This window comes from Anneissia japonica, unplaced genomic scaffold (assembly GCF_011630105.1).
Source record: "Anneissia japonica isolate Jap-2015-1 unplaced genomic scaffold, ASM1163010v1 scaffold2855_len30308_cov102, whole genome shotgun sequence".
Taxonomy (NCBI): domain Eukaryota; kingdom Metazoa; phylum Echinodermata; class Crinoidea; order Comatulida; family Comatulidae; genus Anneissia; species Anneissia japonica.
Genome location: NW_022717917.1, coordinates 17,145 through 30,559, shown reverse-complemented (window position 1 = coordinate 30,559; position 13,415 = coordinate 17,145). Strand labels below are relative to the sequence as shown.

General features: G+C 30.9%; 1 protein-coding gene across 1 annotated transcript; it reads left to right on the top strand.

Moving 5' to 3' along the window:
• The first annotated feature begins 707 nt into the window (after positions 1-707).
• Positions 708-2,458, top strand: LOC117110383 (QRFP-like peptide receptor). Its single transcript, XM_033253079.1, has 3 exons — positions 708-980; positions 1,484-1,684; positions 2,165-2,458. The coding sequence occupies exons 1-3, from the start codon at positions 816-818 to the stop codon at positions 2,456-2,458; spliced, it is 660 nt and encodes a 219-aa protein (XP_033108970.1). The 5' UTR covers positions 708-815.
• The last annotated feature ends 10,957 nt before the right edge of the window (positions 2,459-13,415 follow it).

Genomic DNA, 13,415 nt, shown 5'->3' with positions numbered 1-13,415 from the left:
AGCAACCTTGGTAATTGGAAATCATTGCTTGTCTTTATGTATTGAATAAGGGAAGTTCTACATCTACAGTTTCATTCTTAAGCACAATGAACTCCTTAAGCGTTCACATATATGACTAACAAAATTGCCCCCTGAACATAGATTGGTAGCAGTATTAACATACATATAGGCCTATTCCTTTGACTTGAAGCCAAACCCTTGAATAGGGGTCTCTCCCAAAGGAGGGGTTCTAAAATCAACTACAATTTACTTTTAAATAATTATTTTAAAAATTTATACAAAAAAAAACTATAATTTCTATCATATCATTATATTACATATAGATTTGTACACACTAAAAGATATTTAATATGCAAAGCAAACGTTGCTATAGTAATTACAATTGTCATTTCTTTTAAAATCAATAATCATTTTTTATCGTCAAAGAATATTAGAAATACATTTCAGGTATAATTGAAATAATTGTTTGAGTATTGTTACTTTAATCTTACTTTAGCTGAAACCATAATTTCAAGTTTATCGGCAATTTTAAATGCGTCATTTTGAGGTAGCCTACCCCAACGGGAATTTTGGTAGTTGTAAACAATTCAAAGACCTACATTTTCAGAAAATAAAAATAGCTGGTAGTAGGCCCGCTGCGATTTTCAATTAGATAATTTCTGTAGTTGTCCATTTGGGCTTAGCCTGCTCGCCTAATAATGGACCACGATCTCTTTCTGTTGTTATAAAATGTATATAGGCCTAGGCGCCAGCTTTGTATTTGTATCTTTGCCTGTACTTTATATAGGTCTATAAGTTTATTATCCTTCAACATTATGAGACTGCTATTCAAGTTTGATTATTGTTCTTCTATTTTAAGATGTTTCGTTTTGAAATACCCACTCAAAGTTCGCACTGTCATCACTTTCAAAAGAAAACTATTAGTTACAGTCGGTATCTGGGTGATTTCAATCTTGTGTTCAATTCATGCTTTATTTGATGTAAGTAGCCCGTTGATTAATTGCCATTGTTTTTATAAATAGTAGTTATTAAGTTGAATAAATTACCAATTTAGTGCCGAGTAACAAAAATAGGCCTAGCACGCATGACAATAATGATTCATACACTTTCAACATGTTAATCTTTCATTGTTTGTAGAATAGGTTTTATGTAGGCCTACATCATTCGATTTAAACGTGTTCAGTGGTGTATCTATAGAAGTTATATATTGGTTTTGGGGGCAATAAGTAGGAAGCTCGATGATTAAAGTGAGGGACGTTACTTGAAAAATTTTTTATAGTGGCAGATCCTATTGGGATGAGCGCAAGAGTATTGGTTGGCGTGCACTCCAAGTGCTCTTCTTCCCTCCGTAAAAATGCCGCTGAACATGTCGCTAAATAGTAAATACCATGCACCTATGTTGGTCATTCCACATAGTGTGCATCTTGTCTATAAAATTGATTTAGTTGTTAACCAATAACAAATATATGTTATATTTCTGCAGATAGACCTTATGTATTCTATTGTAGATGACGAGTGGGACAAGTGGCAACCTACAACACAATTTATAATTCCGGCAGTCATCGTTGTAGTATCTTGCATCATTACAGCTGTAACACTTATTAAAAGAATACACAGTAATCGTTTACAAGAGTCCAATCAAAGTAACGTGTCCACAGGAAATTCTCTCAGAAATCCAAAAAAGGTAGGACTATAATCTAGCTTATTGAATGAAATGCATTCACAATTGTTAACCATAATATTATGTTAATATATAATAATAATAATAAAAATAATGATAATAATAATTATAATAACAATAATAATAATTATTATTATTATTATTATAATAAATAATTATAAATAAATAAATAATAATAAATAAATAAATACTAAATATAATAATAATAATAATAATAATATTAATATTAACATTAATAATAATGTTAATATTAATATCAATATTATATATATATATATATTAATAACATTATTATTATTTTTAAACCACATCAATATTAATATTATGTATATTAATAACATTATTATTATTTTTAAAACACATCAATATCATTATTATGTATATATATATATATATATATATATATATATATATTAATAACATTATTATTATTAAACCACCACAACTAATGGTTGGCACTGAAAATTTTCGTCTATTCTTCAGGCTCTAAAAACGATGATCATCGTGGCTGTTGTCTTTCTGTGCATGACGTCACCGAGTGCAATTTTTCGATTTTGGATTATAAACAATGGATACTATCCATCCGCGATACCCTGGTTCTTTTTTTGTAATCTACTTAGAATATCTAATAGCTGCGTTAATCCATTTATTTATGCACTCATGTCCAGTAGTTTTCGATCGGCCATCAAATCAACATTTTGCTGTAAAACAGATTCGACAAACAGGCAAAATTTAAATTTTAACTCTAGAAGTAGACCGTTGCAAAACAGAGTTTAGAAACAATGATAAACTAGGCCAAGAGTAATCTTCATTAAATAAGGCTGCATTCACATCGGACCAAAACCAAAATTCGGACCAGGTTTTGGATGCACTACGCCAGCGTCCCTACTCCTGTGACAGAGTGATACAGTAATTTATATATATACACAAAGGTCTTAGCATCATATTTTTATAATATATAGGTGTATTTAAGGAGTTGAAGATGTTTGCTGACAAAGGTTTACTTATACATTCATTTGAATAAATAAATTTAAAAAAAAATTAACTGATGGTGTGTGTATGGATGAGATAACGGGATGAGATACATGGATAGATGCATGCATGCATGATGGCATGCATGATGGATAGATAAATGGATGGCTTGATGGAAGGAAGATCAATGATGGACGAAGGAAGCCTTAGGAAGGCATACAATAAATCAATTCAAAAGTACGGACAGATGGACAAACGAACGAATTCAAACGAACGACAAACGACCCAATGAATGAATTCAACACATTCACTTTCACTCTCTAAAATTATTCGATTAAAAAAAATAAATAAATAAAACACAAATTAAATACTTGATTCGGTACGAGGTGAATAGGTGTATTTTTTTTTTTTATAGAATTAACTAATTTAGATGATTACATGTAATTAATTGTTTATTGAAACAAAGATCGCTATATTTAAATGAATATTTGAAATGTAATTTTGGCGTCCAACATTTATAGAATAGTAATAATAAAGTAATAATAATGTACCATCAAATTTTACGTTTCAATTTATTGTCTTCGTTACCCTAACTGGGGTTTTATTCATCATCAATATATAGGCCACTGGCGATTATATAATAATAAAATAAAGATCCAGTGTTGTCAAATAATCAATTCTCTTTTTATTATTTATTCTTTTTATTTTTTATTGTCAAAATAAGACGGTAAATAATCCACCGAGTTGTTGGAAAGGAACTCAAAAGCAAACCTAATCACTATTGCGTTAGCATGAGAACCTCAACCACCCAGCTTCATAAAAATACAATGCTCAAAATTTAATAAAACCTTTTTACTATATTTTTACATTTTTTTACAGAAATGTAAGTTGAAAACTTTGCGTTGAGCAAGAGTAAAAAATTATTTAAGTTACTATACAATGTCTTGAGAAAAGTGTAAAATGAATTAATTGAAGCATTTAAAAAACCGTGTTTATTTGTCGATATATTAGCCGTTAACATCAGCAAATTAAACAAAATTTGTACTTTTTGTGTTTAATTTATGTTAAATAATGATAAATAAAATTTGTAAATGCAAGGAAGACTATAATACAATTTTGGATTAAATCGATTTCTGATCTAAGAAAATTAAAAAGAAAGGACAAATCAATGTAAAATGGAATTCATATTCGATCGAATTTAAGTTACAGAGCTAATACAAACGACACTGGAGTTGAATCTTATTCCATCTACCATTCTCGACCTCTAATTTAATAACTCCTAAACCAAAAACAGTATTTTACGTTTAAAATTCCGAATTTCACACCCGTATATTGATGAGTAGGTGTAATTTCCTAGAATTAATTAATTTACATGTAATTAAGAATTGTTTATTGAAACATGTTGAAATTGGTAATATTATTTTTACATCAAAGCGTTTATCCCATATATTTATTGGTAGATAATTTAAGTTCTGATTTATTGATGATTTAAGAGAATATAATATGTAGCCGCAGTAGATCAAAATGTATATATTTTAAACTATATTATTTTACACTGTAAATACGACGACTACCATTTAGGAACGTTGGTAATCTAGATTAACGATTTTGATGTTAATATTATAGTAGTATAGTAGTTAGTGATTCATAGTTAAAACATTGGTTTCAACGAAATATAATCCGGAAACGTACGATGGCTGGCAGGGTGTAGTACTGCTTTTTTATCTAGGCAACAACTTGACGTACTATAGTCCTTATTATTTAGGCTTGAAAATTAGCAAGATTAGACTGAAACAAACATTTTATTTTTGATGAACGTTGCATTTTTAGAATAAGGTGACTACTGTATAATTATATCAGGTGATTGGTATTTCCGGGCTTGTGTAGAAATATCATTTTTATACAAGTATCTAGATTTGCGAAAGACACTCATTCACTTGATAATTTGTCGTGAGTGTCAAAACGACAGGGTCGGTCCCTATTATATTTCCATATTTCGCAAATCGCTTGACTTTATACGCTTAACTTTTATACTTATGTTTTGATAGCTCAATATGCTAGTTTGTATGTTAACATTAAACGCGGATATTGTGTTAAGTGTGTTTTGAAGAAGTGTTAATAAAGTAGAGTAGCGCATTTTCGAATTTGTATGTTTCTCTGGATTTCGCACTCATATCATACATTATTGCCTTTTTGGCAGTTGCGTTCTATTGTATTATTCCATCGATCGTCTTAATTTAAACGCAACTCCTAGATATGTGTACGATGTATCAACTTCCATTTCAACATTCTGATATCATTTTTCAAATTTCCCTAAATACCATTATTTTAGTTTATTTACATTCATATTGAGTCCCATGTGTCACAAAATTTTTCGAGCTTATTTATACTTTTTTTAAAATAAATTTTGACTGTAGCTCCAAATAATATCAGCATATAATAGATGGTTTCTTTGCAAATTCAAATTTGATTATGTGGACGGAGCTTTACAATATTTTGCATTGGCAATATACAATAAAACCTCGAATAGAAGCCCAATGGGCTTAATCTCGAGAAGAAGCCCATCTCGAATCAAAGCCCTCCCTTTAGATTACAAAAGTAGCCTCGAAAAGAAGACTATGGACTTCTTTTCAACATAGCATGGGCTTTTTTTTCTCGAGATAGTACAGTACCTGTCTCTTATACACATCTAGATGTGTATAAGAGACAGATATGGGATTTTTAATGGCACCATGAGTACTTGGGATTTTTTTGACTGATATGGAATTTTGTTTCTATAATGAAGACAATTTAAAAATAAATTAATTTTAATGGCCGAACACCCCTTTTTTGACAGGTATGAATGAGGGCTGTTGTCACCTCGTTTTGACCATTGGCCTAGTGCCTGCGCACACACACACAGTCACGTACAAGGAAATATAATAATAATAATTATATATATATAATAATAATAATAGTCAAACATTTTTATAAATTCAAATAAGGTGTTAAATAAAATAATATGTCGAACATTTAGTTTGCATCATAACACCCTACACTATATACAGATGAGAAGCCAAACATGTGACGTTCTCCCGGGTATTCACTGCTTGTCACACTATACAAGTTGGTTCCGAATGAAATAAATATCAGCTCTTACTTCGGCTGCTTGTAACCTTCAATTTCTTCTTAAGACTTAAGCCTGTCGTTGGAGTTTAAGCTGCACTCTTTCGACCATCTATAAATTAACAAAATACACCTTTCTAGAATAGTTATCCTAAACAAACATCATTTCAAGCATTCTGGAACATGATTAACTTTCAAACTTTCATATTAATAAAATGGTTAATCTATAGATTTATGCTACCAATGCTATGTACAATTGTATACATACCCCTAGCTAAACGTACAGCAAGTATTAAAGACGTGTCTAAATATCAATACACAATATTACTTGCATAGATCCAAAGTCAATTTAAGCTCACTGTATTACATTAATAATGCATACCACATTCAACATTCCTGCATTAATTCAACCCTATGCAATATTACAAATAAATCTATATCTAATATACGTTATTCAGTAAACAATGCATTAACGTTAATCACGGTCAAACTAACTCCACTTGGCTGTTATACTGTATATGAGTTGCACAATACTGTGATGCTCCTAGCTATCACCAAATATCATTTAGGTAGGCTTCACTATGCCTCTTAACTTTGCTTAATTTTGGTGCCCCTTAATAGCTGACATGTCCCTGCTTGGATCATACTCCACAGCTTACACCCTTCCATTAAGCCTTTGCTTATGCAACTCCCTCTCCCTTCTGGTTTCTCTACCAGGCCTACTTACCCCTGCTAACACAAATTAACATATTCCCCCACCCACTTTCTCTGCACTTATCAGAAGTTGCCATTTGCCTAAAAGTTATTCACATTCATGAAACTTTTAACTACCCTGGATTAATGCTAAATCAACCATTAACTCATGCATATTCATTATACTGATTTAACACAGTGAAAACAAACAACCATTAACTCATGAATATTTATTACCCTGATGCACTAGAGTGAGTGTAACACGTCATAAGGTCCACTCTCTGACAGCTGTTTATTTGTTCAAAATATAAGGCCCATTGCAGGCTTAGTACATTTTTTCAATTCTTCGGATAAGGCTGTTGTTTAGAGACATTCTCATCTTTTTCCAAAAATTCTTATTCATTATTGAATTAACGATGCAAAATGTTTAATGTAGTATTCACATTATTTTATTATTAATTGTAATGTCTCCTTAGTAGTCTTTCAACTCCATTGAGTAATGTTTATATGTAAAGCGCCACCTGGATAGGTACCAAAAACAATTCATTATTATTTTTCGAAAGTGCTTTTATTATAATAATGATGATGATGATAATGAGGATGATGATAATGATGGTGGTGGTTATGATGATGTTGATGATTTTGATGATAATATTATGATGATGATTATGACAATGATGATGATTATATCGTTGGGGATGGTGATGTTAATATAACATTCAGGTATACTTTATTCATTCAGTCAAATTTACTAACAAGCCCGCTAACACGTAGTCTTACATATTAAAAAATTGCAATAGCCTATACTGTGATGCATAAAAAAGCAATATGGAAAAAGAAAAACAACAACCACAATGGCGATGATGACGATGATAATGATGATGGTAGTGGTGGGAATGATAATGATAATGATGGCAATGACGATGATAGTGTTGATGTCGATATAATTATGACTATGTTGCCACAGTCCCCTCGCCCCATATTAGTAGATTCTAAAATAAGCTATTAAAACCCCTAATTTGATAAGATTTTTGAGGGCTTAGCCTCCTGGATCACTTCCGAAACCGTTTTAGTGGAAGCTCGACCACGCTCACATTGCTTTCGTCGGTGAAATCTGACCCCTCGTCGGGCCATCGGCCGCCTCGTCATGGACCTCTCGCACTACTCCCCTGTCGCAATCAAAATTTTATCACTCTTTTAAAGGAGGGACATTCGTTTTAGTAAAGTAGGCCTGCATGTGCTATTTTTCGGCAGAGGAGCCTTTTTTTCATCCATGGTGGAGCTGAGATTGGTAGGATCAACAAACTGTTGTTTCTGCCAATGAAGAAAAAAGAAACAGAAAAATAAAAATAAAGGAAAGATGCGCTCTGATAAGATGTAAAAAGGAAAATGTAAAATATAAAACAAAGGAAATGAAAAGATAAATAAAAAATAAACGGGAAGGAAAACAAAAGATAACATTAAAGGAAAAAAAAAGAAAGATAAAGACTGAGAAGAAAAGAAAATAAGAGTTAAGATGAAAAATAATAAACAAGGAAAGATAACAAAATAATTCAAAGATAAAGAATAGAAAGATTCGCTCTGATAAATTTAAAAGGGAAAAATAAAAATAAGGTGAAAGGAAACGAAAAGAAACGATATAAAAGAAATCAATGATAAAATGAGAAGTAAAGAATTAAACAAAAGATAACATCAAAAGAAAGGGTAGACCTACAAAGGAAGATAATGAAAAAACAAAAAGAAAAAAATATGCAGAAAATTTATATATGGTAATGCAACCGTTTATTTTGTCAAAGAAATTTGATTATGTGGACGGAGCTTTACAATATTTTGCATTGGCAATATACAATAAAACCTCGAATAGAAGCCCAATGGGCTTAATCTCGAGAAGAAGCCCATCTCGAATCAAAGCCCTCCCTTTAGATTACAAAAGTAGCCTCGAAAAGAAGACTATGGACTTCTTTTCAACATAGCATGGGCTTTTTTTTCTCGAGATAGTACAGTACAGTACATACCGTACACGGTACATGAATTTCAAGGAAACAAAATAAATTAAAAACACATTATTTTTATACAGTAATTTAGGTGGTTTAATGCCGGTTAATACACTCCATGATGCTGACTGATGTTATAGTGGCCCTATAATTGTTTTATAGTACCGTAGTAATTACCAAAATTTGCAACATTCATTTTGAAAATAAGCCCTACGTCCCTCTCTAAACTTTGCAAAAGTAGCCTCGAAAAGAAGTCCATTCAAAGTTCTATAAAAAGGAAGCCCAGGGCTTCAATTTTTGTAATTAATGAGCAATTCAATAGTTTTATTTATTTATTTATTCGTTCGTTCGTTCGTTTGTTCATACATTCGTTCTTTTGTTCGATCGATCGTTCGTTCGTTAATTCGTTAATTCATTCATTCATCCATTCGTTCATTCATTCATTCATTCATTCATTTGTTCATTCATTTATGCATACGTTCATTCGTTCATTCATTTATTCATTCATTCGTTCATTTGTTCATTCGTTGATTTGTTCATTCGTTGATTAATTGATTGATTGATTGATTCATTCATTCATTCGTTCATATATTTATTCATTCATTCATTGCTTCATTGATTGATTGATTCATTTGTTCATTCCTTCATTCATGCATTCATTCATTTATACATTCGTTCGTTCGTTCATTCATTCATTTTTGGTATGCTATATAATATAATAGATAACAACCTTTAGTGTTATCCGTTTGTGTTTGTGTTTGACAGCGGCTAACGGTCAGTTAGAAGAGTAAATCACGGAGCATCAAACATGTGGAACCATAGATAAATTCATACTAGACTAAAGCTCTGTCAAGATCATAAATTAATCTTTAGAAAATAATCTTTTCATAGAGCATATTATATTTAGAAATATAATATGATTTATAAAGTTTATAAACATCTAATATTTTAAGCTCATAAGGTAAGAATTGAATGAGCTCTAAATTTTGATTATTCAGTTAAATTACAAAATAGAAACCTCAACGTCCAACACAAACGGTATGAGGGAAGCAGTGTTATACACTTGTAAAACACTTTTGTGAGCAAATTATTCTCATGGCTGTAGTCTCTAAACAAAACTAAAAAAAAACCCCAAAAAACAAAACAAAAAACGAAAAACAAAAATAGAAAAAAAAAACAAAAAACATAAAACAAAAAAACAAAACAAAATAAAACACTACTGTATATATTTTAAAGGTATAGGCCTAGTCTTTTATTGGACGGAAAATGTCAGTTTGGTCTCCTAAGGTTTATGTTTTTTACGAGTTTAGTGCATGCTTGCCGCAGGAGTGTGCGAGGCTTCCCGCCGATTCCCTGACTCCATCCTGCGACTCTACGGGAGACGGCACCTTTATTTGCACTTATTGTGGAATTGAGATTTTTTTTTTTAATTTAGGGCGAAATTACGAAATGTTACATTAAATGGATTTAAAGTGGATGTAAATTTACTGCATGCTGTTATTTATTAATATAACATTTCATGGTATCCAGACAAGTGATGTAGGCCTATTCCTTCTTTACCCGCCGACACAAACCGTTATTCAATAAACAGAAAACATTTAATACACATCGTATGACTGTCTCTTATACACATCTAGATGTGTATAAGAGACAGGGTGATAATGATGATGATGGTATCGGTGGGAATGGTGATGTTAGTATATTCATGTATACTTTATTCATTCACTCACTCAAATTGACTAACAAGCCCGCTAACAAGCAGCCGAAAGCTGGAACCGTAGTCTTACATATATAAAACAATACGGAAAAGAAAAACAACAACCACAATGGCGATGATGACAATGATAATGATAATGATGATGGTAGTGGTGGGGATGATGATAATGATGGCGATGATGATGATATTGGTGATGTCGATAATTATGACTATGTTGATGATTGTAGGATAGTTAGCTTAAAAGATGTGTATAAGAGACAGCCTTTAATTCATTCATTTCTTCTGATAACATGCATGTTGGTTAGTAATCATTGTAGATTTTAGTAATCACTGTGCTTAAAGTTTAATTTTTTTTAGTTTTCTAAATTTATTTTAATTTTTAAAATGACTTACATTAAAAATCACTTTCAATTAAATACTTGACTCATTTTTTAATATTCTACTACAGAATGTTACTATTTTGATTTTGCAAATAGGTTCTTATTATACATTTTTTACATTGCCTAGTGATTTTAACTTCTTCGATGTATTTTAACAAAATCGTATGAATTCTGTGTTTTAGAATATTTTTTATTCATAGGCCCTATTTGTAATTAAGTTTATTTTCAGTTGTTGATTTTTATACTGTAATTTGTATCACAGAACAGGACCATATGTAAAACAGGTTGTTACTTCCTCCTCATATGTTATCCTGTATATGTTCAATAAATAAATAAATAAATAGAATAAATTTGCAGACATTTTTAACTTCATTCTGATTATTGATAAACTAACAATAAACAAGTCAATGTTCCCGTAAAATAAGGTATAACGCTAGTTTCTGATTATATCACCAAATAAACAAACTAAATCTTTAATATATAATGGAGGTGTTCTGTACTTATTCACTAAAAAATCACTAACAAATAAACCAGAGAGATAATTCTCAAAAACACCTAGAATACTAGGTTGTTCTTTATATGGTATTTTAAAAACCAAAGGCTTTTATTTGGCTGAAGTACAGATTCACAACCAATAAAAATCTTTAAAAAAATTGACCAATTAAATTATAGTTTAGTTGTCACTTACACAATCACAGTATAGTGCCAACATGTCATTTATTACTTTATTAAAATCTGTGGACTACTTATTATTATTTTTTTATTCCTGCAAAAAGTAAGCCTAATATAAACTTATGTGACAATGACATTACTGGTAGATTTTTCAAAAATGAGTATAATTTATGTTGATTTATTGAATACTTTTTTGCTATTTTACAGTATTCAAATTGTTTGAAGATTAAAAAAAAAAAAAAAAAAAAAAAAAAACATTTTTATTTCTGAATTTTATCATTGGGGACATTTTTTACACCGGTACGAACACTTTGTATAATTTATGTTTAAGGGAGCTAAACACGGCGATAGACAACAGCAAGTTTCTTTTAATCTATAGGTTAAAAACTTAGTGAACAGTCTCACTAAAAATTAAGCATATCAGTGGAGGGAGGCCCAGCGAGATGCGATCTCGGCCTACTGGGGAAAAAAGTCTGGAGAGGTCCAAGAATACTCCTAGTGCCTAGAAATCTAAGGGAAATGTTGAGCTTTTTTCTAAGCAATTTTGAGATGTTTTAGAACGTTACACACGTCATCACACACACATATCACGTGTCAATAATTGTGTAGGCATTGTTTTTGATATAAGTAATGTGGATTGCTTATAGAGTAAACTTTTGTTAATAATTAAATTATAAATTAAATAAATTGTAACAAATTAATGTTTATTATTAAAATCAGACTCCGGAGGAAAAAAAAATTTGATATTTTGTAGAACTGATTTTTCTACGACAGAAAAAAATTTGTTTGACGAAAAACTGGGGAACGGTAAGCGTAACCGCCCATTTTTACACCTTTTTCCCACCAGTGTTTAAATATTCAAACATCTGTATCTCATTCACCGTTGCTCAGTTTTTGATCAAACTACCCTTTTTTCTGTCTTAAAAAAATCAGTTCTACAACATATCAAAAATATTGTTTCCTCCGGAGCCTGACTTTAAGATAAGTGTAGTTCAAAATTTGAAGTGCACTGTGATGTCGATGCGACATGAGCATCTTTACGGATTGATACCTGCACACAACACATTTTCATTATTATTATTATTATTATTATTATTATTATTATTATTATTATTTTCATTAATATTATTATTATTATTATTATTATTATTATTATTATTATTATTATTATTATTATCATCATCATCATCATTACTATTTATGAAAGTGTAAAATAATTTGCCTTTACTAAGTGTAATTGACATCGTCTCTGCTTTGAAAATATACATTGATCTATTTACACACATCACAAATGCAAATGTTATTGTTTAAAGTGGCTTAAAATCCAGGGATAGACAGTACAGTGACTCGTTCTGCTGTAGCCCTGCCAAAACCATTACATTTTATATGATAAAAATATGTGACATGCTTATGATATAATCATGATGACATGACATCCTGGTCATATATGGGCACAACATGACTATATATGGGAACAACATGACTATATATAGGCACAACATATATGGAAATAAAATAGGACTAAATGTTGCTGCGAAGATACTATCAAATGACGTCTCATTCACGCCGAGTTTAGTTAAAAAAGGGATTGAAGCCTTTATATTATACGATAATGTGATATTTTCATTTTGTGACATTCATCAACCTTTGCTGTAGCAGGGAAAACAAGAAACGTAGGTAATCGTTTTATTAATATGTTTTGTTTTACTGTATTTTGTTTGTAGTGAAAGAAAGTTAATGTCTTATTGAATTGAAAAATGGTGCTTTAATATGTTAAAATCGGTGTTGTTGTTGTTGTTGTTGTCGTCGTTGTTGTTGTTGTTATTATCATCATTTTCCATTTGTACGTCTCTCTCCATGGGTTGGTAAACCTAGAAGCCGAATATTTACACTAGCATCCCATTAGGCTTCCGACCCCACTGAGCCCTAAACGGCCCTCATGGTAGTAGGACCCGTAAGGCCCGAGACTTCCCCATTACGCCACTGTCCCATCTGCATATGAATCTTGGGAATATCACTAATGTTGCTGTTGATGTTGTTGATATTATCATTATCTAAAATCATCATTGTCATGAACATTAATATTATCATTCAGTTTATTCTGTATGACTATTATTACTATTACTATCGGTATACTTAAATAATTTTTTCGTATTGTTTCTCATCAGGCGTGTTTTCGTTGTGAAGAGTGTGAAGAGTAA

Excerpts from the sequence above, each read along its gene's own strand:
- LOC117110383 (XM_033253079.1), top strand. The coding sequence starts at position 816 with ATGAGACTGCTATTCAAGTTTGATTATTGTTCTTCTATTTTAAGATGT. Across the intron at positions 981-1,483 it reads CAATTCATGCTTTATTTGAT|ATAGACCTTATGTATTCTAT; the intron begins GTAAGTAGCCCG and ends ATATTTCTGCAG. Across the intron at positions 1,685-2,164 it reads CTCTCAGAAATCCAAAAAAG|GCTCTAAAAACGATGATCAT; the intron begins GTAGGACTATAA and ends TCTATTCTTCAG.